The 24,733-nt window shown below is 39.5% G+C and overlaps 1 protein-coding gene across 1 annotated transcript; it reads right to left on the bottom strand.

The window, feature by feature from the left end:
- Nucleotides 1-7,060: 7,060 nt before the first annotated feature.
- Nucleotides 7,061-24,489, bottom strand: LOC140561383 (cation channel sperm-associated protein 4-like). Its single transcript, XM_072686564.1, has 18 exons — nt 24,289-24,489; nt 23,955-24,091; nt 23,007-23,016; nt 19,341-19,481; nt 18,419-18,492; nt 17,823-17,873; nt 17,541-17,697; nt 9,989-10,150; nt 9,759-9,818; nt 9,414-9,554; nt 9,104-9,205; nt 8,904-8,992; nt 8,598-8,727; nt 8,320-8,456; nt 7,976-8,114; nt 7,614-7,816; nt 7,326-7,488; nt 7,061-7,207 (listed from the first exon to the last, which is right to left on the bottom strand). The coding sequence occupies exons 1-18, from the start codon at nt 24,487-24,489 to the stop codon at nt 7,061-7,063; spliced, it is 2,244 nt and encodes a 747-aa protein (XP_072542665.1).
- Between the last annotated feature and the right edge of the window lie 244 nt (nt 24,490-24,733).

Genomic DNA, 24,733 nt, shown 5'->3' on the forward strand with positions numbered 1-24,733 from the left:
AAACTGGGTATTTGCACACTGTTGTTCTCAGGAGGTGAAGCTAGGATGTAAAGCAGGCTTACCTTAGTGGAATCTGCTTCCACAGCTAGTTCTTGATTCATGATAATCACAGAACTAAAAATGTTCAGGAAGATGAACCCACAGCTGAAGATGAAGAAGTACACCAATGCAGCATAGCGAAGAGCTTCATCCACACTGAAATGGACAGAATATTAAATTAGACAAAACTGTCAGTAGAGCGGCTATAAAATATGACTCTTCACCAAATACAAACGTGCCAAAACAGATGGACGTACACTGAAGTAGGGAAGTCTCCAAAAGCAAATGGAACATCATCCTCAAACAGCATCACTCCACACAGGCCAAACATCTAGAGCACATTTAAAGACAAAGCTGTTCACACACAGCGTAGAGCATTACACCATGCCCAAGAGAAGGAGCGGGAGATGCTGTTGAGTGCTCTGGAAAATCCCTAGAAGAAAGCAAACAGCCTGACACGCCGAAAGAGTCGCAGCATTCTGGAAAAGGAGAAAAGAAAGAAGCACAAATATTGAACAGTTAAGAATTGTAAACTCGGTCTAAACAGATACATCATCACTCTCCTCTTGTCCATTTCTTTATGAGGACCATTGATCTAGATGAAAAACCTGATGAGATCTTAAAATGTGGGAACACGTCACTGTAATTTTCCTCACCTGATGACCCTATTTTGGCTTGGGGGCAAGAATCTGTACCCTTGATCAATCTAAGAGCCAGATTGATCAAGAAATCCAGGACATTCCACCCGCTCTGCAGATACAGAAGAAGTAAAGATCAAATAAGACTTGATGAGACATAGCAACCTTCTACAAGGAAAATATGGATTAATAGGAGTAAACATTTTGAGGAGGTTCCAGGAGAAAACTGTAAAAAACAATGCCACCAAAAAAATACTGAAACCGCAGGTCAATTTGAGAACAATCTCTGAAATAAAAGCGGTGAAGATGATCCGCTCCCAGATCAGGAATGCAGTCTCATGGTCCTGAAATTACAGTGAGAAAGAGAGTGGAGTTTAATATACAGGGTTTCTGAAAGTCTCAGAAACATCACCCGTCATCACCTACAAAACACACTGATAGAAGCACAGAGCTGTGCTGTAGAGTTAGTCAATCAGTGGGAGAGGCAACATGATCGGACTGTCTGAAAATATCTGGTGGCGTTAAGATTTAGTGTTCTCACCTTGGCAATTCTTGAGATGGTCTTGGCGCTGATGATGACACAGTTAACCAGAGCAATGACCATGATGAGGAACTGGAGAATGGGATGCTCCACAATATACTGGAACATTGCAGTGAGGTAGTTTCCAATGCTGTACTCAGTCTACATGTGAGAAGAGAAGAGTGAGCATTAATTACAAGCCACCTCAGGTTCTCATGCTAGGAGACAGAAGGGCTTTCTCCTCTCTTTCTTCTTCCTTCTTCCTCTGATGATCGGTCATCTCTTCTAACGGAGCGGTTAAAGAAGCTCCTCCATCAGAAACACGTCTGTCTGAGACTCGATCAGCTGCTGTCTGCTCCTTAAAAGCTCCACCGCTCGGTTCATGATGTTGATCTAGATAGAGAAGTAACTGCAAGGTGACAAAAATTAAATAATTTAAAAATATATAAAACTATACAGCTCTGTGCAGATGTTTTAGATATCTGTGATAATTAAGAGTTAAAAAGCGGCTTTTCTGAGCAAGTGTTTATTTCCTCAGTAAAACATTAATATTAAAATAAATACTAATAACATTCCTATAGAAAGTTGTGGTTTTTCATCACTGTGTTCATTAAATCATCTCCAAAGTTCTCCTCATGGGAGTGTAGTATTATTTATAGTTATCATCCAATACAGGGCGTTTCTAGACTAGTTTTACCTCTGCTTGTCTAATCATTTTACTAGTTAATAATAAGAAGAAGATTATTATACTAGTAATATTGCTGTCACTCACATGTATGAACTATTCTCTTTGCTGAATAAAACTACATGTGAAATAGTGATGTCATCTTTGCATCATCAGCTCATGTTAGTTGGAGAAGCCAGGCTTTTTAATGAGGAGGTTACTGCTATATTGGCGAGCTCGCGACGCTCATTTTACAAGCTTGTGTTATCAGAGCCTCTTTCACTAGCTAGCAGAAATACAGCCTATGCTAACGCTACTGATGCCTTTTCTTTACTGTTCTCATGTGTGTGTTGGTAAGTTATCCGCTTATAAAAGGCCTTAACTAAAGCACACACAGCTCTGAGCTGCATTACCTTGTCTGTTGAGTGTCTGACAGCATTAGCTGCTCAAGCTTTTGAACAGACGCTGGGGCATGATGGGCATTATTGCACTGCTGCCACCTACTGGCTGAGTAGATCACTGCAGGATGGAAGTGGTGTACAGGTGCTCCTAATAAAGCTGAAGTACGATTTACATTTTTTTACTCAAGTATAAAAGTACAAAATGCTACAAAATGGACTGAAGTCTTGTGCTGTTTGTGTTACTCGGCCAATGTCTGTAGGTCTGGTTGGACACTCTGCATTACTGGCTTTTTAACCCAATAGAGCCACATCAGCACATCTGCCTCACTGAACACACAGTCAGTTCATGCCAGCCTACAGAACACATGAGGGGCAGAGTTGTACTGTGTGTGAGCTGCAGATGTATTTCCTGCACTTGATGCAGGTAGACTGAGTCTTTCTGCTGCTACAGACGTACACCACATGCACAGCATCTTACACCTACTTCAGGTTCTGCAGATGGTTGTTCTGAGGGTTGGGCTGAGAGGGCACCAGCATCCTCCTCCTGAATCAACAAAAATGTGATCTTCAAATTCTGAAAGATCGTTCTCTTCATCATCTCCCCAAACGTCTTTCTCTTAAAAAGTGATTTCCAAGCCCCTTTAAGCAGAGACTCTTCTCTCCATCTTGATCAGCTGTGATGCAGAGCAATACTGGCAAATCTGTTCACTTATCCATCCTAATTTGCAGGTAGGATAGAAAGCTTTCCACAAGACAGAGACTAAAATGTGCAGGAATGTTGGAGCAGACATAAACTGGACAAGAACTGAATGGCTCACAACTTGTTTTTGCTTAATCCAGAAAAAAACATAGGTTTTACTAATTGATCCAAATATGAATAAATCCAAAAATTGCAAATATTACTGTAAAATTAAATGGATTCTCAGTCATAACCAGCAGCACTGTAAAAAACCCAGGAGTTGTTTTGACTCTGGCTTCTCATTTGATGCACACATCTGTTACATAGTTAAAATGGCCTTCTTCCACCTACGTAATATTGCCAATCTGCGTAATGTACTCTCCTTACATGACACAGAGAAGCTGTGTCCTATTCTCTCGTCCCTGCACTGGTTACCAGTTAAATTCTGCATTGATTATAAAATAAATGTTTTGGCCCCACAATACTCAATACGGGACTCAGATAATCCATTAATGCACTGTACTGTTATCCTTGCTGATGGAGCTTGTAAGAATACTAACACATTTGGACTGTACAGCTCTCTGTTCACAGGTCCCTGATCAGTGCTGCAGTCTCTAATCTACTTCCTTTACAGGCTGCACATCAGTCTATTCAAACTCCTAAACATATCATCATTTTCTCCTTTGTTTTCTCTCCCCTGTGTGCTGAACTGCCCTCTGCTGTCTGCTTGCTGCTGATCCGAGTCCATTTGTGGTCGGTTGCCCTTGCCTACACTTTGGATCCTGTCCCCCTATATTACCCCCCAAATTTGAATTGAATTGACAGGTTTTCAGTGCTTGAAATGTAACCACATGCAAACACACACACACACACACACCAGGCTATGTAGAAGAAGGACAGAGTGTAAAAAAAAAAAAGTAAAAGAGAAAAAAGTGATTTTTTTTTTTTAATGCTCCTTTTGAGTTTTCGATTTACACACATAATAACAGTCTAGATTTCAGGTCTTATTTTAGAATTCAGTTCTTTTCACTATGACTCGTGAGCACAATTGGCCGTGCTCTTTCCTCTTATCACTCCTAAGTGATGTTGGCAGGCATAGTTCTGTTAGCTGGTGCAGTGGAGCTGCGGTTCAGCATGTTTGCGGGGGCTGGCTTCGCATGTATTGTTGGAGACATGGGTTAAGTACCCTCCGAGTGTCAGGAGCATTTCTAGGAGCTACAAACGTGTGGGTTAATTGGCAGAACCAGAATGGGAGAAACAATAGCTAGCGTGCACAACTGACTAACATTTATGAAGGCACTGTTTCCTGAAAACAGGGAGACATAAATCAACCCTCAGGAAAGCCTGTGCTTTTTCTTAATTCTAAATTCTACACACTTACTAAGACTTCTACTGTAAACACATGTAGACCACATAACGTACACGGCCATAATTAATGTGGAGGTATAAGTGACATTTAGCAGACTTCATGACAACAGTTTACCTGAGACAGAAGTTGCTGTTAGAACAAGGGTGTCCAATCCTGACCCTGATGAGTTTATCTCCAGTCCTAATCTAACACACCAGAAACAGGTCATGAAGACCTTCAGGGGTATCAGAGTATTAGAACCATGTGTTGGATATGAACTCTCATAGATCTCCAGAACTGAGCACCACTGTGTCTAAACATGGTTAGAGAGGATTTTGGAGGAGCTTGTGACACTTTCCACCTTTCTCACAGAGTGCAGTAATGACAAGGCTTTGTAGTTTTTTCTTTTCACTGTTTATTTGTACTATTCTCTTCTTTACACCAAATTCCTCTAATTTCTCCTTCCTCACCCTTCCCTTTCCATCCTCGCCTGCTCAACCTCTCTCCATCACCTGATCACCATCATCTTTCTGCTGCGTCTCTCTCTCTCTCTCGCTATGTTCTTCATCTTTCACACCAGCTGCCAGATGTACCTCTGTCCTCCTGTTTATAACAGGGCATAAAATAAAGACACAGAATATTAATGAAGAAATGATGAGCTCCATACAGCTGCTATCAGTGATCATTTTAGACCCACTGGTCTGTAATTAGTTTACCAGGCTCTTTTCAATTTCCTGACAATATAAACAACTGGCTATTTCTTAATATTAATATATTTTTATTTCTTAATAAAATATTTCAGAATACAATACAGATTTTTAAAAATGTCTTTAAAAAGTATTACTTACCAGTTCTTTGATTGAAGGTCATTCAAAGAGACACCAGTTTAAAAAAATGAACAAATAAAAGTACAGATAGAAAAAAGTAAAAAGAAACAAAACATAGAAGATAAAACCCCCCAGTGAGCAAGCCAAAGGCGACAGTGGCAAGGAAAAAACTCCCTCAAAGCTGGAGGAAGAAACCTTGGGAGGAACCAAGACTCACAAGGGGAGACCCATCCTCCTCTGATCAAAACCAGTTAGAAATTAATAAACCAGGTCTCAAGCAGCTGTTATCTCCATGGCACTAGTGGCCTTCAGATCTTCACCCTGAAAAAAAATCACCAGAACAACTTTGTATTAAAATCTCAACAATAAAGAATCAAAAACCTAAACTGACTCCAAAAAGATCATTAAACATCTCCAGCTGATTCAAACACGGCTGCAGGAGTTTAAATCAGAGCCAAGAGAAATAAAAAAAACACAAACTTACCTCATCTTACCGCTGGACTTTACTTAATGTTACCTAACAACCAGTTTCACCCAGAAGATGTTGTGGAATGCCTAATCGTCTTTTTTCATATTCTTATCCACTTCATTCAGCTCAGGGCCTGCAGTGGCAATGGGGGAAGCACAGAAACCCAGGCATCCCTGTCTCCAGCATCCCAAGGCGCTCCCAGGCCAGCCAGGAGATATAATACTTCCAGCAAGTCCAAGGTTTACCTCGGGGTCTCCTCCCAGCTGGCTGTGCCCAGTACATCTCCAACAGGAGGCAACTGGGGGGACATCCTTATCAGACGCCCCAACAACCTCAGCTGGCTCCTCTCAATGAGAAGGAGCAGCGGCTCTACTCTGAGACTCTCCCAGATAACAGAGGACATAACCTCATTTCAACCGCTTGTGTCCGTGACCAGGGTGGGGATGTAGTTCAGCTGGTAAATTGAGAGCTTTCCGAGGTCCATGCAAGAGCTTTCAGCAATTCCAGGCGAATCTCATCCACTCTAGTGCCTTGTCACTGTGAAGCTTTTTCACTACATCAGTGACTTTGGCCACAGACGAATTCTGCCTCCCTGGAAGTCTCCAGCTCAACCTTCAGGCTAGAAGGCATGTTCCTCGGCTTTAGGAGCTTCTCAAAGTGTTCCTTCTGGTGCCCAACAATATCCTCAGCTGAGTTCAGAGCTTCATCACCCTTATTGAGCACAGTTTGGGCAATGTCCCTCCTCCCCCTTCTGAGTTGTTGGAGCCTTTTCCAGAACATCTTTGAAGACACCTGAAAATCAGTCTCCATTAACTCTACAGACTCCTCACATGCCCTGGATTTCGCTTCTGCCACTGCCAAAGCTGCTACCTTATTTACTTGTCTGTGCCAATCAGCGGAATCAAGAGTGCCCCGATTCTCCTTCTTCCGCTTGACAGCCTCCCTCACTGCTGGTGTTCACCAACAGGTTCTTTGGTTGCCATCATAACAGGCACGGACAAGGTTTTGGCAACAGCTATGAACAGTTGCTTCCACAACTGAGGTCTTCAACAAGGTCAATTCTGAATCAGTGTCTCCAACCTCCTCCAGAACATGTGAGAAGCTCCCTTGGAGATGAGAGTTCGGAGATGAAAATCAGAGTCCTCTGCCAGCTTTCCCTGGCAGACACAGACTACTCGTTTGGGCCTGTCAGGTTTGTCTGGCAGGTTTAGCTGCCACCTGATTCAACTCATCAGATGGTGATCAGCTCACAGCTCAGCACCTCTCTTTACCAATGCATCCGAAACACGCAGCCACAGGTCAGACGACAAGACCTCAATGTCGGTAACTTACCTCTGACCCAAGGTGCTCTTGTACCAAGTACACTTATAAGCAACCTTGTGTTTGAACGTGCTGTTTGTTATGGACAAACTGTGACTAGCACAGAAGTCCAATAACATCCCACCAAGGATCAATAGTCAATGCTTCAGCATGACTTAATTACTATGGGTCACGGACATTACTGAAGACTTGCTGCGCAACAGGGAATCGGTCACAGCTTCTCTGGCCAGCCTGCGAATCCCTTCCTGCACCAAACCTTCACCAAACACGTCAGTTGTTGTCCGTGAATCCAGAAGGTTGGCCTGAAACAGAGAAGAAAGCTCAGAGTAAATAGAAGTCTTATTTCTAGAGGAACAAGATACACTTCTCATCTGATTACGGTGCTTCAAGTGTTTGTGCTCAGTAACAGTATTTCTTCACCTCTTCCAGAGCGATGAAAGTGGACAGAATATCTCCAGCCTGGCCAGAGGCGATGTCATCACCCAACAAGTTGTCCGTCAAGGTGGTAGCCATCTCTTTTTCCCTCTGGGCCTGGAGCTCCCGCTCTTTATTGACGGGCAGGTTTCGGACCTCTTCCACAATCCTGGATGAACACATTTACAGTCAGAGCAGTTCATCATTCTACGGTCCAGGCGGACCTTTTCATAATAGCCGTTGACAGACTGAAAGTAAAATAAGGTGTTTATCAGCTGTGCTGTTGAACCTTACTTTATCAACTTCTGACGAATCTCCTGGAACTCTTTCTCATTCCTGTCGATGGCTTCTCTTAACAGGACGAGATTCTCAAAGTTCTCCAGAGTCAGGTTCGTCAGGCAGCTGTCGTGCCACGGTGTCTGGCGCTGGGTCATGCTGGTTTTTGCGACCACTTCATCCACATGTACCAGATCCTTCTGGGATTCATCTTCTTCTGACTGTTATTAAGACAAAAGTTTTAGTTGGAATAAAATAAGAGGAAAATCATGACTTACATGCAGACAATATTAATATGTTCAGGTAGAGTAGGGGGTTAAACTGGGTATTTGCACGCTGTTGTTCTCAGGAGGTGAAGCTAGGATGTAAAGCAGGCTTACCTTAGTGGAATCCGTTTCCACAGCTAGTTCTTGATTGGTGATAATCACAGAACTAAAAAAGTTAAGGAAGATGAACCCACAGCTGAAGATGAAGATGAAGAAGTACACCAACGCAGCATAGCGAAGTGCTTCATCCACACTGAAATGGACAGAATATTAAATTAGACAAAACTGTCAGTAGAGTGGCTATAAAATATGAATCTTCACCAAATACAAACGTGCCAAAACAGATGGACGTACACTGAAGTTTACTGCACTCGCATATGTTCACCTAGTGTTGTGTTTCAGAACTGACACTTTTACTTATTTAGTTATAGTCAGAGATCCAGACAAGAGCTGCTTACCCCTTAAATCCATAGTAGATTTTAAACCAGCCATTCTGGGTGATGCAGATGAACAGAGTGTACAGGGCTGTAGGGAAGTCTCCAAAAGCCGATGGAACTTCATCCCCAAACAGCATCACTCCACACAGGCCAAACATCTAGAGCACAATCAATAACAGAGCATTTCAGACACAGCGTACAGCATTTCACCATGAACAAAACACAAGTACAGAGACCTTATCTTTTGGATCGTTTCTGAGATTTTATCATACAAATACGAATTGTGGAAGAGCACATACCACCATGAAGCACATGATGAGGATGAAGATGTTCAGCAGTGCAGACATGGAACGGGCGATGCTGTTGAGTGCTCTGGAAAATCCCTCGGAAAAAGCAAACAGCCTTACACTCCGAAAGAGTTGCAGCGTTCTGGAAAAGGAGAAAAGAAAGAAGCACAAATATTGAACAGTTACAAACTGTGAGCTCAGTCTGAACAGATACACCATCACTCTCCTCTTTTCCATCCTTTTATGAGGAACACTGATCTAGATGAAAAACCTGAGGAGTTTTAAAATGTGGGAACACGTCACTGTAATTTTCCTCACCTGATGATCCTATTTTGGCTTGGGGGCAAGAATCTGTACCCCACCATCAGACCCAGACTGACCAAGAAATCCAGGACATTCCACCCACTCTGCAGATACAGAAGAAATAATGATCAAATAAGACTTGATGAGACACAGCAACCTTCTACAAGGAAAATATGGATTAATAGAAGTAAACATTTTGAGAAAAAAAACAGTACCATCCAGAAAATCCTGAAACCGTAGGTGAACTTGAGAACAATCTCTGAAATGAAAGCGGTGAAGATGATCCACTCCCAGATCAGGAATGCAGTCTCATGGTCCTGAAATTACAGTCAGAAAGAGAGTGGAGTTTAATATACAGGGTTTCTGAAAGTACACTCAAACACAAGTACCAGAAACATCACCTGTCCTACAAAACACACTGACAGAAGCACAGAACTGTACTGTAGGGTTAGTCAGTCAGTGGGAGAGGGAACATGATCGAACTGTCTGAAAATATCTGGTGACATCAAGATTTTGGGTTCTCACCTTGGCAATCCTCGAGTTGGTCTGGACGCTGATGATGATGCAGTTGAGGAGTGCAATGACCAGGATGAGGAACTGGACAATTGGGTGCTCCACAATATACTGGAACATTGCAGAGATGTAGTTTCCAATGTTGTACTCCGTCTACATGTGAGAAGAGAAGAGTGAGAATTATTAACATCTCAGAACTTTTGGTCAGGACTCAAAGGCCCAGTGAAGAGCCAAAGCTGGTCTTATAAAGGTCTTAGGATTTATAGTAGAGCAATTCCACAACTCAGGACATGATGGATTAAACCCAGTGACTCCTTATAGTTCATTACTGAAGTGAAACTCCTTTGTCTTTCTTACATTTTCGTGGAGCAGCTCCATGAAGCCCTCTCCTGGTTCCTCCACTTCCTCCATCACGGACTGTGGTTCCAAAGAGGTTTTAGATGTTTTCTGCCCCCAAAAAGACAGACATTCATTTAGACTCTATATCCATACACACATCTTACACAAAATGTATTTACCAAAAGCTCTGGAAAGAACCTGAAAAAACAGGTAAATGGAGAAGTTTAAGAGAACAGGTAAAAAAGAACCTGGTCCACCTTGAGCATGGCGAGGTGCTTCTGGTTCTGTCTGCTGGGAGACAGAAGGGCTTTCTCCTCTCTTACTTCCTCCTTCTTCTTCTTCTTTTGGCGATCGCTCATCTCTTCTGAGACTCGATCAGCTGCTGTCTGCTCCTTAAAAGCTCCGCCGCTCTGTTCGTTACCATGGAATCTCTCTCACTCTATGACGTCATAAACGTTCCACCATCAAACGTCACCCAGCCGACAAGCGCATCTGCTAGTTAGCGCATATGCTAGTCTAGTTGGGTCACGAGGACTGATCACATGTCGTTGATCTGAATACTAAGTGATTGTAAATGGACAGAATATTCATATATGATATTATCTAGTGGTCACTGATCAATAAAAATGAAGATTAAAATATTAGAATTATTAGAACAGAATATTTTTTTATAGATATACTTATATTTATAGGCGGTTCACTGACAACTGTAAACATGGAGGATCAACTTCCGGTTGATAAAACCAACCCCTTTATTGCTGGAAGTGTTTCACTGAAGTCATTCTGAATTTGTGTTAACAGTTAACAATTTAGCTCCACTTTAAAGAAAAAATAATGAATATTGATGAAATATAAAGGTTTAGGTTGTGTTCGATACACTACCCGTATTGTGATATTACAGATTAGCATTACCTGAAGGAAATACAGAGCTTGCAAATAAGTAAATAAACCTTTCTGCAGCTTCTTTAAAAAAAAACTTGTCTAAAGAAAAATTTCATCAACGATGTGTTTAAAAATGAAAAAGAAGAAAATCCATAAACTAAAGATTTCATTGTTTTATAAATATAAGATATGTTACAGTCTGTTCCACATCAAACACACTGATATTTTTATCATATTTTATATTGGGAATTTACATCAACAAAAGTTACAAAATTTATATTTAGATTTCACATTTATACATTTTTATCATTATATTCCCCTCATAATAAGCACCTTCAGATATCAAACATGTCTGGGGGATTGACTGCTTATGGGGTAAGGGACGTTTATTAAATAATAAAGAAATATTTATTGAAAATTTTAAATTCATCAAGAATGTCGGACACGTGACCAGTAGAGGGCACTGATCTGCAGGTTTTTGGTAAAGACTGAAACTTACATTGTAGCCACATTAAAGTGAATACCACATTTAATGCCTGCTTATTTAATAATAAAATAATATTTAATATTTGTTATACTGCATAAATTCAATGAGTTAAGATGTGGACAGGTAATAATTTTAACACACTAAGCTACTAATCACAGGTAGGCCGGAGAGTGACAATCAGGAACTGCTGAATATTTACCTTTACATTTAAATACAGACAGTTCTGACACTCTAAGAAAGAGGAAAGATAGAAAATGAAGGCTTGTGCAGGTTTAAATATTTTCATATGTCAGATTTAATTACACAAAGTTTCATAAAGCATAAACAGAGATCAAAGAAAAACTTGAATGTAAGATCAGCGTTTGTTTTGCTGGATGTTAGAAAAGAGTTTTGGATGAAGCTTAAATACTCAAACAGAACAGGAAGTGAGAAACTGTGAATGGTAATTACTGGTACTGACCTGAGACCTGTGAGAATAGTCTCTCTATATCACAGTGAAATGAAGAGACCAGATTTACCAGTTTGCAGATGATTTACAGTACAGTAGTCTATAGTGCCCTTATTTATGTGGAGGTGATATACGACCTACAGCGCCTATGAAAGTATTCAGCCCATTGGATGGTTTCCCCTTTTATTGCTTTCATGGTCAACATCATTTTATTTTTTTTGTCACAATAATTTACAAAAGAAATTAAATTAAATTTAGAAATGGAAGGAATATGGCACACGTAAATCTTTCTAGAGCAGGGCTGTCCTCACAAACTGAGTGACCGTGCAAGAAGGAGGCTAGAGAGGAAGGCCACCAAGACACCTATGACTGGCCGGCTCTAGGCAGATTTACACATGTGTCATATTCCATTTCTGAATGATGGATTTAACAGAACTCCAGGTGAAGTTCAGTGACTTGGAAATTGTTTTGTCTCCATTCCCTGACTCACACTCACCAATAACCATTTCTCAGAGCTGTGTGGAGTGTTCTTTCTTTAGTCTTCATGGTGTCTTCATTTGTAGGGAGGAATACTGATTAACCAGTGACTGGAGCTTCATTTCTATTTTCTTGTGCATCCAGTTAAAACTGGAGAAGGTGGTTTTGTAGAAAGCTAGTTTTTTTTAATCCGACACCCTACTTTCAGTCTGATGGCTTGGGGGAAGAAGTTATTGCAGAGTCTGGTCGTGTTGGACCTGATGCTGCGGTACCTTCTTCCTGATGGCAGGAGGGAGAACAGTCTGTGTGAAGGGTGGGTGGGGTCATCCACAATGGTGGTTGCTTTGCGGACGCAGCGGGCAGTGTAAATGCTAATAATAACTTACCTCAGCAGTGCTAATAATTATTTACCTTAGCATTGCTAATAATTATTTACCTCAGCAGTGCTAATAATTATTTACCTTAGCAGTGCTAATAATTATTTACCTCAGCAGTGCTAATAATTATTTACCTCAGCAGTGCTAATAATTATTTACCTTAGCATTGCTAATAATTATTTACCTCAGCAGTGCTAATAATTATTTACCTTAGCAGTGCTAATAAATATTTACCTCAGCAGTGCTAATAATTATTTACCTCAGCATTGCTAATAATTATTTACCTCAGCATTGCTAATAATAATTTACCTCAGCAGAGCAAATAATTATTTACCTCAGCATTGCTAATAGTAATTTACCTCAGCACTGCTAATAATTATTAAACTCAGCACTCAGCAGTGCTAATAAAAATTTACCTCAGCACTCGGCAAGTGCTAATAATAATTTAATCTCAGCAGTGCTAATAATAATTTACCTCAGCACACAGCAGTCCTAATAATAATTTCATCTCAGCATTGCTAATAATAATTTCATCTCAGCAGTGCTAATAATAATTTACCTCAGCAGTGCAAATAGTAATTTCATCTCAGCATTGCTAATAATAGTTTACCTCAGAGTATGCATAATAATTTACCTCAGAGTCTGCATAATAATTTACGTCAACACAACTAATAATTATTTACCTCAGCAGCGCTAATAATTATTTACCTCAGAGTCTGCATAATAATTTACCTCAGCAGTACTAATAATTATTTACCTCAGCATTGCTAATAATTATTTACCTCAGCACTCATCAGTTCTAATAATTATTTACCTCAGCAGTGCTAATAATTATTTACCTCAGCATTGCTAATAATAATTTACCTCAGTAGTGCTAATAATAATTTACCTCAGCAGTGCTAATAATTATTTACCTCAGCAGTGCTAATAATAATTTACCTCAGCAGTGCTAATAATTATTTACCTCAACAGTGCTAATAATTATTTACCTCAGCAGTGCTAATAATAATTTACCTCAGCAGTGCTAATAATAATTTCATCTCAGCAGTGCTAATAATAATTTACCTCAGAGTCTGCATAATAATTTACCTCAGCAGTACTAATAATTATTTACCTCAGCAGTGCTAATAATAATTTACCTCAGCAGTGCTAATAATTATTTACCTCAGCAGTGCTAATAATTATTTACCTCAGAGTCTGCATAATAATTTACCTCAGCAGTACTAATAATTATTTACCTCAGCATTGCTAATAATTATTTACCTCAGCACTCAGCAGTTCTAATAATTATTTACCTCAGCATTGCTAATAATAATTTACCTCAGCAGTGCTAATAATTATTTACCTCAGAGTCTGCATAATAATTTACCTCAGCAGTACTAATAATTATTTACCTCAGCATTGCTAATAATTATTTACCTCAGCACTCAGCAGTTCTAAGAATTATTTACCTCAGCATTGCTAATAATAATTTACCTCAGCAGTGCTAATAATTATTTACCTCAGCAGTGCTAATAATAATTTACCTCAGCAGTGCTAATAATTATTTACCTCAGCAGTGCTAATAATAATTTACCTCAGCAGTGCTAATAATAATTTCATCTCAGCAGTGCTAATAATAATTTACCTCAGAGTCTGCATAATAATTTACCTCAGCAGTGCTAATAATAATTTACCTCAGCAGTGCTAATAATTATTTACCTCAGCAGTGCTAATAATTATTTACCTCAGAGTCTGCATAATAATTTACCTCAGCAGTACTAATAATTATTTACCTCAGCATTGCTAATAATACTTTACCTCAGCACACAGCAGTCCTAATAACAATTTCATCTCAGCATTGCTAATAATAATTTCATCTCAGCAGTGCTAATAGTAATTTCATCTCAGCATTGCTAATAATAGTTTACCTCAGAGTCTGCATAATAGTGCTAATAATTATTTACCTCAGCAGTGCTAATAATAATTTATCTCAGTAGTGCTAATAATTATTTACCTCAGCAGTGCTAAAAATAATTTACCTCAGCATTGCTAATTATTATTTACCTCAGCAGTGCTAATAATAATTTACCTCAATATTGCTAATAATTATTTACCTCAGCACTCAGCAGTACTAATAATTATTTAGCTCAGCATTGCTAATAATAATTTACCTCAGTAGTGCTAATAATTATTTACCTCAGCAGTGCTAATAATAATTTATCTCAGCATTGCTAATAATAATTTACCTCAGTAGTGCTAATAATAATTTACCTCAGCAGTGCTAATAATAATTTATCTCAGTAGTGCTAATAATTATTTACCTCAGCAGCGCTAATAATAATTCCATCTCAGCATTGCTAATAATAATTTCATCTCAGCAGTGCTAATAATAGTTTACCTCAGAGTCTGCATAATAGTGCTAATAATTATTTACCTCAGCAGTGCTAATAATAATTTATCTCAGTAGTGCTAATAATTATTTACCTCAGCAGTGCGAATAATAATTTATCTCAGCATTGCTAATAATAATTTACCTCAGCAGTGCTAATAATAATTTATCTCAGTAGTGCTAATAATAATTTATCTCAGTAGTGCTAATAATTATTTACCTCAGCAGCGCTAATAATAATTCCATCTCAGCATTGCTAATAATAATTTCATCTCAGCAGTGCTAATAGTAATTTCATCTCAGCATTGCTAATAATAGTTTACCTCAGAGTCTGCATAATAGTGCTAATAATTATTTACCTCAGCAGTGCTAATAATAATTTATCTCAGTAGTGCTAATAATTATTTACCTCAGCAGTGCTAATAATAATTTATCTCAGCATTGCTAATAATAATTTACCTCAGTAGTGCTAATAATAATTTACCTCAGCAGTGCTAATAATAATTTATCTCAGTAGTGCTAATAATTATTTACCTCAGCAGTGCTAATAATAATTTTTCTCAGTAGTGCTAATAATTATTTACCTCAGCAGCGCTAATAATAATTCCATCTCAGCATTGCTAATAATAATTTCATCTCAGCAGTGCTAATAGTAATTTCATCTCAGCATTGCTAATAATAGTTTACCTCAGAGTCTGCATAATAGTGCTAATAATTATTTACCTCAGCAGTGCTAATAATAATTTATCTCAGTAGTGCTAATAATTATTTACCTCAGCATTGCTAATAATTATTTACCTCAGCAGTGTTCATAATTATTTACCTCAGCATTGCTAAGAATTATTTACCTCAGCAGTGCTAATAATAATTTATCTCAGTAGTGCTAATAATAATTTACCTCAGCAGTGCTAATAATAATTTCTCAGTAGTGCTAATAATAATTCCATCTCAGCATTGCTAATAATAATTTACCTCAATATTGCTAATAATAATTTACCTCAGAGTCTGCATAATAATTTACCTCAGCAGTGCTAATAATTATTTACCTCAGCATTGCTAATAATTTACCTTAGCAGTGCTAATAATTATTTACCTCAGCAGTGCTAATAATTATTTACCTCAGCAGTGCTAATAATTATTTACCTCAGCATTGCTAATAATTATTTACCTCAGCAGTGCTAATAATTATTTATCTCAGCAGTGCTAATAATAATTTACCTCAGCATTGATAATAATTATTTATCTTAGCAGTGCTAATAATAATTTACCTCAGCAGTGCTAATAATTATTTACCTCAGCATTGCTAATAATTTACCTTAGCAGTGCTAATAATTATTTACCTCAGCAGTGCTAATAATTATTTACCTCAGCAGTGCTAATAATTATTTACCTCAGCATTGATAATAATTATTTATCTCAGCAGTGCTAATAATAATTTACCTCAGCAGTGCTAATAATTATTTACCTCAGCAGTGCTAATAATAATTTACCTCAGCAGTGCTAATAATTATTTATCTCAGCAGTGCTAATAATAAGTTTAAAATTAAACTATTCCACAGTCTCACTCACTCACCTCCAAACTAACCAAAATAAAGAAAAAACACACAGGATAAATTAGATTTTTGTAAATTACATAATTTATATCATGTGGGTCTACAAAAAGCATTAAAGTAATGAAGTTATGGGTGGAGCACAGGCCGTTAATATGAGTGCAGACAAGAGAACAGAGCCAACCCCTACTGTACAAATCCTACACAGAGTGAGTGGAGACTGTAGAAGCTAAACATTACATTAAATGAATGAAAAAACACCCAAAACCCCAATTAATATAACATTAGTGCTAACTCATCATCTACTGAGGGACAAGTTCATGAAATATCACTCCTAATTTTCTTATTAATAATACATTTCAGTAAGTAGTTTCACCAAGCTGCCCTGAAACCATCAACATAGCTAACAGTAAGTTAGCTAGCTAGTGCTAGCTTCATAGCCGTCTTCTCTGAAGTAACTTCATGTTATTCAGTATTTTTGAGTTTGATTATAACTTCACTAGCTAAGTAAACTGTCCATAATGCAGTTTATTACATTTATGACCATGTATCTCATATTTAGCACATAACACAATATTTGACCCTCTTTAAAACGTTAGCTGGTTAATTCTGAATATTCAGCTAGCTCGCTAACATGCTAGCTTATTAGCGACTAGCTACGCGTTTTACAAAGTCTCAGCTAGCTAGCTGATACCAAATTAAGCAAACAAGATAGAAAAGGCGGTTATCAAATATATTTATTTTGAACAATATTTACACTTATATCCACAGTAATCTTACAATATCCACACACCCCAGCGTTGTCACAAAGTGCAGTAATGACGAGGTTGTGTAGTTTTTTTCTTTTAACTGTTTATCTGAACATCAATCTTCTTTCCATCAGGTCAAATTCCACCTATTTCTCCTTCCTCGCCCTTCTCTTTCCATCCTCGACTGCTTAACCTCTCTCCATCATCTTTCTGCTGCATCTCTATCTCTATATCTATCTCTCACTATTCATCTTTTAGACCAGTTGCCAGATGTCCACCTCTGTCCTTCTGTTTTTAACAGGAATATAAAATAAAAGGTTGATAGAAAACAGAAGGTTGGCCTGAAACAGAGAAGAAAGCTCAGAGTAAATAGAAGTCTTATTTCTAGAGGAACAAGATACACTTCTCATCTGATTACAGTGCTTCAAGTGTTTGTGCTAAGTAACAGTATTTCTTCACCTCTTCCAGAGCGATGAAAGTAGACAGAATATCATGGCCAGAGGCGATGTCATCACCCAACAAGTCGTCCGTCAAGGTGGTGGCCATCTCTTTCTCCGTCTGGGCCTGGAGCTCCCGCTCTTTATTGATGGGCAGGTTTCGGACCTCATCCACAATCCTGGATGAACACATTTACAGTCAGAGCAGTGCATCATTCTACGGTCCAGGCGGACCTTTTCATAATAGCCGTTGACAGACTGAAAGTAAAATAAGGTGTTTATTAGCTGTGCTGTTGACCCATACTTCATCAACTTCTGGCGAATCTCCTGGAACTCATTCCGGTCAATGGCCAAACTTAACAGGACCAGATTTTGTCAAAAGTCAGGTTCGTGAGACACCTGTCATGAGACTGTGTCTGGCGCTGGGTCATGCTGGTTTATGCGACTATTTCCTCCACATGTACCAGATCCTTCTGGGATTCATCTTCTTCTGACTGTTATTGTGACAAAAATAATTCAGTTTGAATAAATATAGAGAAAGAAAAATGACTTATATGCAGACAATATTAATATGTTCATCTTGCGTATCTTTAAGTAGGGGGTTAAACTGGGTATTTGCACACTGTTGTTCTCAGGAGGTGAAGCTAGGATGTAAAGCAGGCTTACCTTAGTGGAATCTGCTTCCACAGCTAGTTCTTGATTCATGATAATCACAGAACTAAAAATGTTCAGGAAGATGAACCCACAGCTGAAGATGAAGAAGTACACCAATGCAGCATAGCGAAGAGCTTCATCCACACTGAAATGGACAGAATATTAAATTAGACAAAACTGTCAGTAGAGCGGCTATAAAATATGACTCTTCACCAAATACAAACGTGCCAAAACAGATGGACGTACACTGAAGTAGGGAAGTCTCCAAAAGCAAATGGAACATCATCCTCAAACAGCATCACTCCACACAGGCCAAACATCTAGAGCACATTTAAAGACAAAGCTGTTCACACACAGCGTAGAGCATTACACCATGCCCAAGAGAAGGAGCGGGAGATGCTGTTGAGTGCTCTGGAAAATCCCTAGAAGAAAGCAAACAGCCTGACACGCCGAAAGAGTCGCAGCATTCTGGAAAAGGAGAAAAGAAAGAAGCACAAATATTGAACAGTTAAGAATTGTAAACTCGGTCTAAACAGATACATCATCACTCTCCTCTTGTCCATTTCTTTATGAGGACCATTGATCTAGATGAAAAACCTGATGAGATCTTAAAATGTGGGAACACGTCACTGTAATTTTCCTCACCTGATGACCCTATTTTGGCTTGGGGGCAAGAATCTGTACCCTTGATCAATCTAAGAGCCAGATTGATCAAGAAATCCAGGACATTCCACCCACTCTGCAGATACAGAAGAAGTAAAGATCAAATAAGACTTGATGAGACACAGCAACCTTCTACAAGGAAAATATGGATTAATAGGAGTAAACATTTTGAGGAGGTTCCAGGAGAAAACTGTAAAAAACAATGCCACCAAAAAAATACTGAAACCGCAGGTCAATTTGAGAACAATCTCTGAAATAAAAGCGGTGAAGATGATCCGCTCCCAGATCAGGAATGCAGTCTCATGGTCCTGAAATTACAGTGAGAAAGAGAGTGGAGTTTAATATACAGGGTTTCTGAAAGTCTCAGAAACATCACCCGTCATCACCTACAAAACACACTGATAGAAGCACAGAGCTGTGCTGTAGAGTTAGTCAATCAGTGGGAGAGGCAACATGATCGGACTGTCTGAAAATATCTGGTGGCGTTAAGATTTAGTGTTCTCACCTTGGCAATTCTTGAGATGGTCTTGGCGCTGATGATGACACAGTTAACCAGAGCAATGACCATGATGAGGAACTGGAGAATGGGATGCTCCACAATATACTGGAACATTGCAGTGAGGTAGTTTCCAATGCTGTACTCAGTCTACATGTGAGAAGAGAAGAGTGAGCATTAATTACAAGCCACCTCAGGTTCTCATGCTAGGAGACAGAAGGGCTTTCTCCTCTCTTTCTTCTTCCTTCTTCCTCTGATGATCGGTCATCTCTTCTAACGGAGCGGTTAAAGAAGCTCCTCCATCAGAAACACGTCTGTCTGAGACTCGATCAGCTGCTGTCTGCTCCTTAAAAGCTCCACCGCTCGGTTCATGATGTTGATCTAGATAGAGAAGTAACTGCAAGGTGACAAAAATTAAATAATTTAAAAATATATAAAACTATACAGCTCTGTGCAGATGTTTTAGATATCTGTGATAATTAAGAGTTAAAAAGCGGCTTTTCTGAGCAAGTGTTTATTTCCTCAGTAAAACATTAATATTAAAATAAATACTAATAACATTCCTATAGAAAGTTGTGGTTTTTCATCACTGTGTTCATTAAATCATCTCCAAAGTTCTCCTCATGGGAGTGTAGTATTATTTATAGTTATCATCCAATACAGGGCGTTTCTAGACTAGTTTTACCTCTGCTTGTCTAATCATTTTACTAGTTAATAATAAGAAGAAGATTATTATACTAGTAATATTGCTGTCACTCACATGTATGAACTATTCTCTTTGCTGAATAAAACTACATGTGAAATAGTGATGTCATCTTTGCATCATCAGCTCATGTTAGTTGGAGAAGCCAGGCTTTTTAATGAGGAGGTTACTGCTATATTGGCGAGCTCGCGACGCTCATTTTACAAGCTTGTGTTATCAGAGCCTCTTTCACTAGCTAGCAGAAATACAGCCTATGCTAACGCTACTGATGCCTTTTCTTTACTGTTCTCATGTGTGTGTTGGTAAGTTATCCGCTTATAAAAGGCCTTAACTAAAGCACACACAGCTCTGAGCTGCATTACCTTGTCTGTTGAGTGTCTGACAGCATTAGCTGCTCAAGCTTTTGAACAGACGCTGGGGCATGATGGGCATTATTGCACTGCTGCCACCTACTGGCTGAGTAGATCACTGCAGGATGGAAGTGGTGTACAGGTGCTCCTAATAAAGCTGAAGTACGATTTACATTTTTTTACTCAAGTATAAAAGTACAAAATGCTACAAAATGGACTGAAGTCTTGTGCTGTTTGTGTTACTCGGCCAATGTCTGTAGGTCTGGTTGGACACTCTGCATTACTGGCTTTTTAACCCAATAGAGCCACATCAGCACATCAGCCTCACTGAACACACAGTCAGTTCATGCCAGCCTACAGAACACATGAGGGGCAGAGTTGTACTGTGTGTGAGCTGCAGATGTATTTCCTGCACTTGATGCAGGTAGACTGAGTCTTTCTGCTGCTACAGACGTACACCACATGCACAGCATCTTACACCTACTTCAGGTTCTGCAGATGGTTGTTCTGAGGGTTGGGCTGAGAGGGCACCAGCATCCTCCTCCTGAATCAACAAAAATGTGATCTTCAAATTCTGAAAGATCGTTCTCTTCATCATCTCCCCAAACGTCTTTCTCTTAAAAAGTGATTTCCAAGCCCCTTTAAGCAGAGACTCTTCTCTCCATCTTGATCAGCTGTGATGCAGAGCAATACTGGCAAATCTGTTCACTTATCCATCCTAATTTGCAGGTAGGATAGAAAGCTTTCCACAAGACAGAGACTAAAATGTGCAGGAATGTTGGAGCAGACATAAACTGGACAAGAACTGAATGGCTCACAACTTGTTTTTGCTTAATCCAGAAAAAAACATAGGTTTTACTAATTGATCCAAATATGAATAAATCCAAAAATTGCAAATATTACTGTAAAATTAAATGGATTCTCAGTCATAACCAGCAGCACTGTAAAAAACCCAGGAGTTGTTTTGACTCTGGCTTCTCATTTGATGCACACATCTGTTACATAGTTAAAATGGCCTTCTTCCACCTACGTAATATTGCCAATCTGCGTAATGTACTCTCCTTACATGACACAGAGAAGCTGTGTCCTATTCTCTCGTCCCTGCACTGGTTACCAGTTAAATTCTGCATTGATTATAAAATAAATGTTTTGGCCCCACAATACTCAATACGGGACTCAGATAATCCATTAATGCACTGTACTGTTATCCTTGCTGATGGAGCTTGTAAGAATACTAACACATTTGGACTGTACAGCTCTCTGTTCACAGGTCCCTGATCAGTGCTGCAGTCTCTCTAATCTACTTCCTTTACAGGCTGCACATCAGTCTATTCAAACTCCTAAACATATCATCATTTTCTCCTTTGTTTTCTCTCCCCTGTGTGCTGAACTGCCCTCTGCTGTCTGCTTGCTGCTGATCCGAGTCCATTTGTGGTCGGTTGCCCTTGCCTACACTTTGGATCCTGTCCCCCTATATTACCCCCCAAATTTGAATTGAATTGACAGGTTTTCAGTGCTTGAAATGTAACCACATGCAAACACACACACACACACACACCAGGCTATGTAGAAGAAGGACAGAGTGTAAAAAAAAAAAAGTAAAAGAGAAAAAAGTGATTTTTTTTTTTTAATGCTCCTTTTGAGTTTTCGATTTACACACATAATAACAGTCTAGATTTCAGGTCTTATTTTAGAATTCAGTTCTTTTCACTATGACTCGTGAGCACAATTGGCCGTGCTCTTTCCTCTTATCACTCCTAAGTGATGTTGGCAGGCATAGTTCTGTTAGCTGGTGCAGTGGAGCTGCGGTTCAGCATGTTTGCGGGGGCTGGCTTCGCATGTATTGTTGGAGACATGGGTTAAGTACCCTCCGAGTGTCAGGAGCATTTCTAGGAGCTACAAACGTGTGGGTTAATTGGCAGAACCAGAATGGGAGAAACAATAGCTAGCGTGCACAACTGACTAACATTTATGAAGGCACTGTTTCCTGAAAACAGGGAGACATAAATCAACCCTCAGGAAAGCCTGTGCTTTTTCTTAATTCTAAATTCTACACACTTACTAAGACTTCTACTGTAAACACATGTAGACCACATAACGTACACGGCCATAATTAATGTGGAGGTATAAGTGACATTTAGCAGACTTCATGACAACAGTTTACCTGAGACAGAAGTTGCTGTTAGAACAAGGGTGTCCAATCCTGACCCTGATGAGTTTATCTCCAGTCCTAATCTAACACACCAGAAACAGGTCATGAAGACCTTCAGGGGTATCAGAGTATTAGAACCATGTGTTGGATATGAACTCTCATAGATCTCCAGAACTGAGCACCACTGTGTCTAAACATGGTTAGAGAGGATTTTGGAGGAGCTTGTGACACTTTCCACCTTTCTCACAGAGTGCAGTAATGACAAGGCTTTGTAGTTTTTTCTTTTCACTGTTTATTTGTACTATTCTCTTCTTTACACCAAATTCCTCTAATTTCTCCTTCCTCACCCTTCCCTTTCCATCCTCGCCTGCTCAACCTCTCTCCATCACCTGATCACCATCATCTTTCTGCTGCGTCTCTCTCTCTCTCTCGCTATGTTCTTCATCTTTCACACCAGCTGCCAGATGTACCTCTGTCCTCCTGTTTATAACAGGGCATAAAATAAAGACACAGAATATTAATGAAGAAATGATGAGCTCCATACAGCTGCTATCAGTGATCATTTTAGACCCACTGGTCTGTAATTAGTTTACCAGGCTCTTTTCAATTTCCTGACAATATAAACAACTGGCTATTTCTTAATATTAATATATTTTTATTTCTTAATAAAATATTTCAGAATACAATACAGATTTTTAAAAATGTCTTTAAAAAGTATTACTTACCAGTTCTTTGATTGAAGGTCATTCAAAGAGACACCAGTTTAAAAAAATGAACAAATAAAAGTACAGATAGAAAAAAGTAAAAAGAAACAAAACATAGAAGATAAAACCCCCCAGTGAGCAAGCCAAAGGCGACAGTGGCAAGGAAAAAACTCCCTCAAAGCTGGAGGAAGAAACCTTGGGAGGAACCAAGACTCACAAGGGGAGACCCATCCTCCTCTGATCAAAACCAGTTAGAAATTAATAAACCAGGTCTCAAGCAGCTGTTATCTCCATGGCACTAGTGGCCTTCAGATCTTCACCCTGAAAAAAAATCACCAGAACAACTTTGTATTAAAATCTCAACAATAAAGAATCAAAAACCTAAACTGACTCCAAAAAGATCATTAAACATCTCCAGCTGATTCAAACACGGCTGCAGGAGTTTAAATCAGAGCCAAGAGAAATAAAAAAAACACAAACTTACCTCATCTTACCGCTGGACTTTACTTAATGTTACCTAACAACCAGTTTCACCCAGAAGATGTTGTGGAATGCCTAATCGTCTTTTTTCATATTCTTATCCACTTCATTCAGCTCAGGGCCTGCAGTGGCAATGGGGGAAGCACAGAAACCCAGGCATCCCTGTCTCCAGCATCCCAAGGCGCTCCCAGGCCAGCCAGGAGATATAATACTTCCAGCAAGTCCAAGGTTTACCTCGGGGTCTCCTCCCAGCTGGCTGTGCCCAGTACATCTCCAACAGGAGGCAACTGGGGGGACATCCTTATCAGACGCCCCAACAACCTCAGCTGGCTCCTCTCAATGAGAAGGAGCAGCGGCTCTACTCTGAGACTCTCCCAGATAACAGAGGACATAACCTCATTTCAACCGCTTGTGTCCGTGACCAGGGTGGGGATGTAGTTCAGCTGGTAAATTGAGAGCTTTCCGAGGTCCATGCAAGAGCTTTCAGCAATTCCAGGCGAATCTCATCCACTCTAGTGCCTTGTCACTGTGAAGCTTTTTCACTACATCAGTGACTTTGGCCACAGACGAATTCTGCCTCCCTGGAAGTCTCCAGCTCAACCTTCAGGCTAGAAGGCATGTTCCTCGGCTTTAGGAGCTTCTCAAAGTGTTCCTTCTGGTGCCCAACAATATCCTCAGCTGAGTTCAGAGCTTCATCACCCTTATTGAGCACAGTTTGGGCAATGTCCCTCCTCCCCCTTCTGAGTTGTTGGAGCCTTTTCCAGAACATCTTTGAAGACACCTGAAAATCAGTCTCCATTAACTCTACAGACTCCTCACATGCCCTGGATTTCGCTTCTGCCACTGCCAAAGCTGCTACCTTATTTACTTGTCTGTGCCAATCAGCGGAATCAAGAGTGCCCCGATTCTCCTTCTTCCGCTTGACAGCCTCCCTCACTGCTGGTGTTCACCAACAGGTTCTTTGGTTGCCATCATAACAGGCACGGACAAGGTTTTGGCAACAGCTATGAACA

This window comes from Salminus brasiliensis, chromosome 8 (genome assembly GCF_030463535.1).
Source record: "Salminus brasiliensis chromosome 8, fSalBra1.hap2, whole genome shotgun sequence".
In the NCBI taxonomy this organism is placed as follows: Eukaryota; Metazoa; Chordata; class Actinopteri; order Characiformes; family Bryconidae; genus Salminus; species Salminus brasiliensis.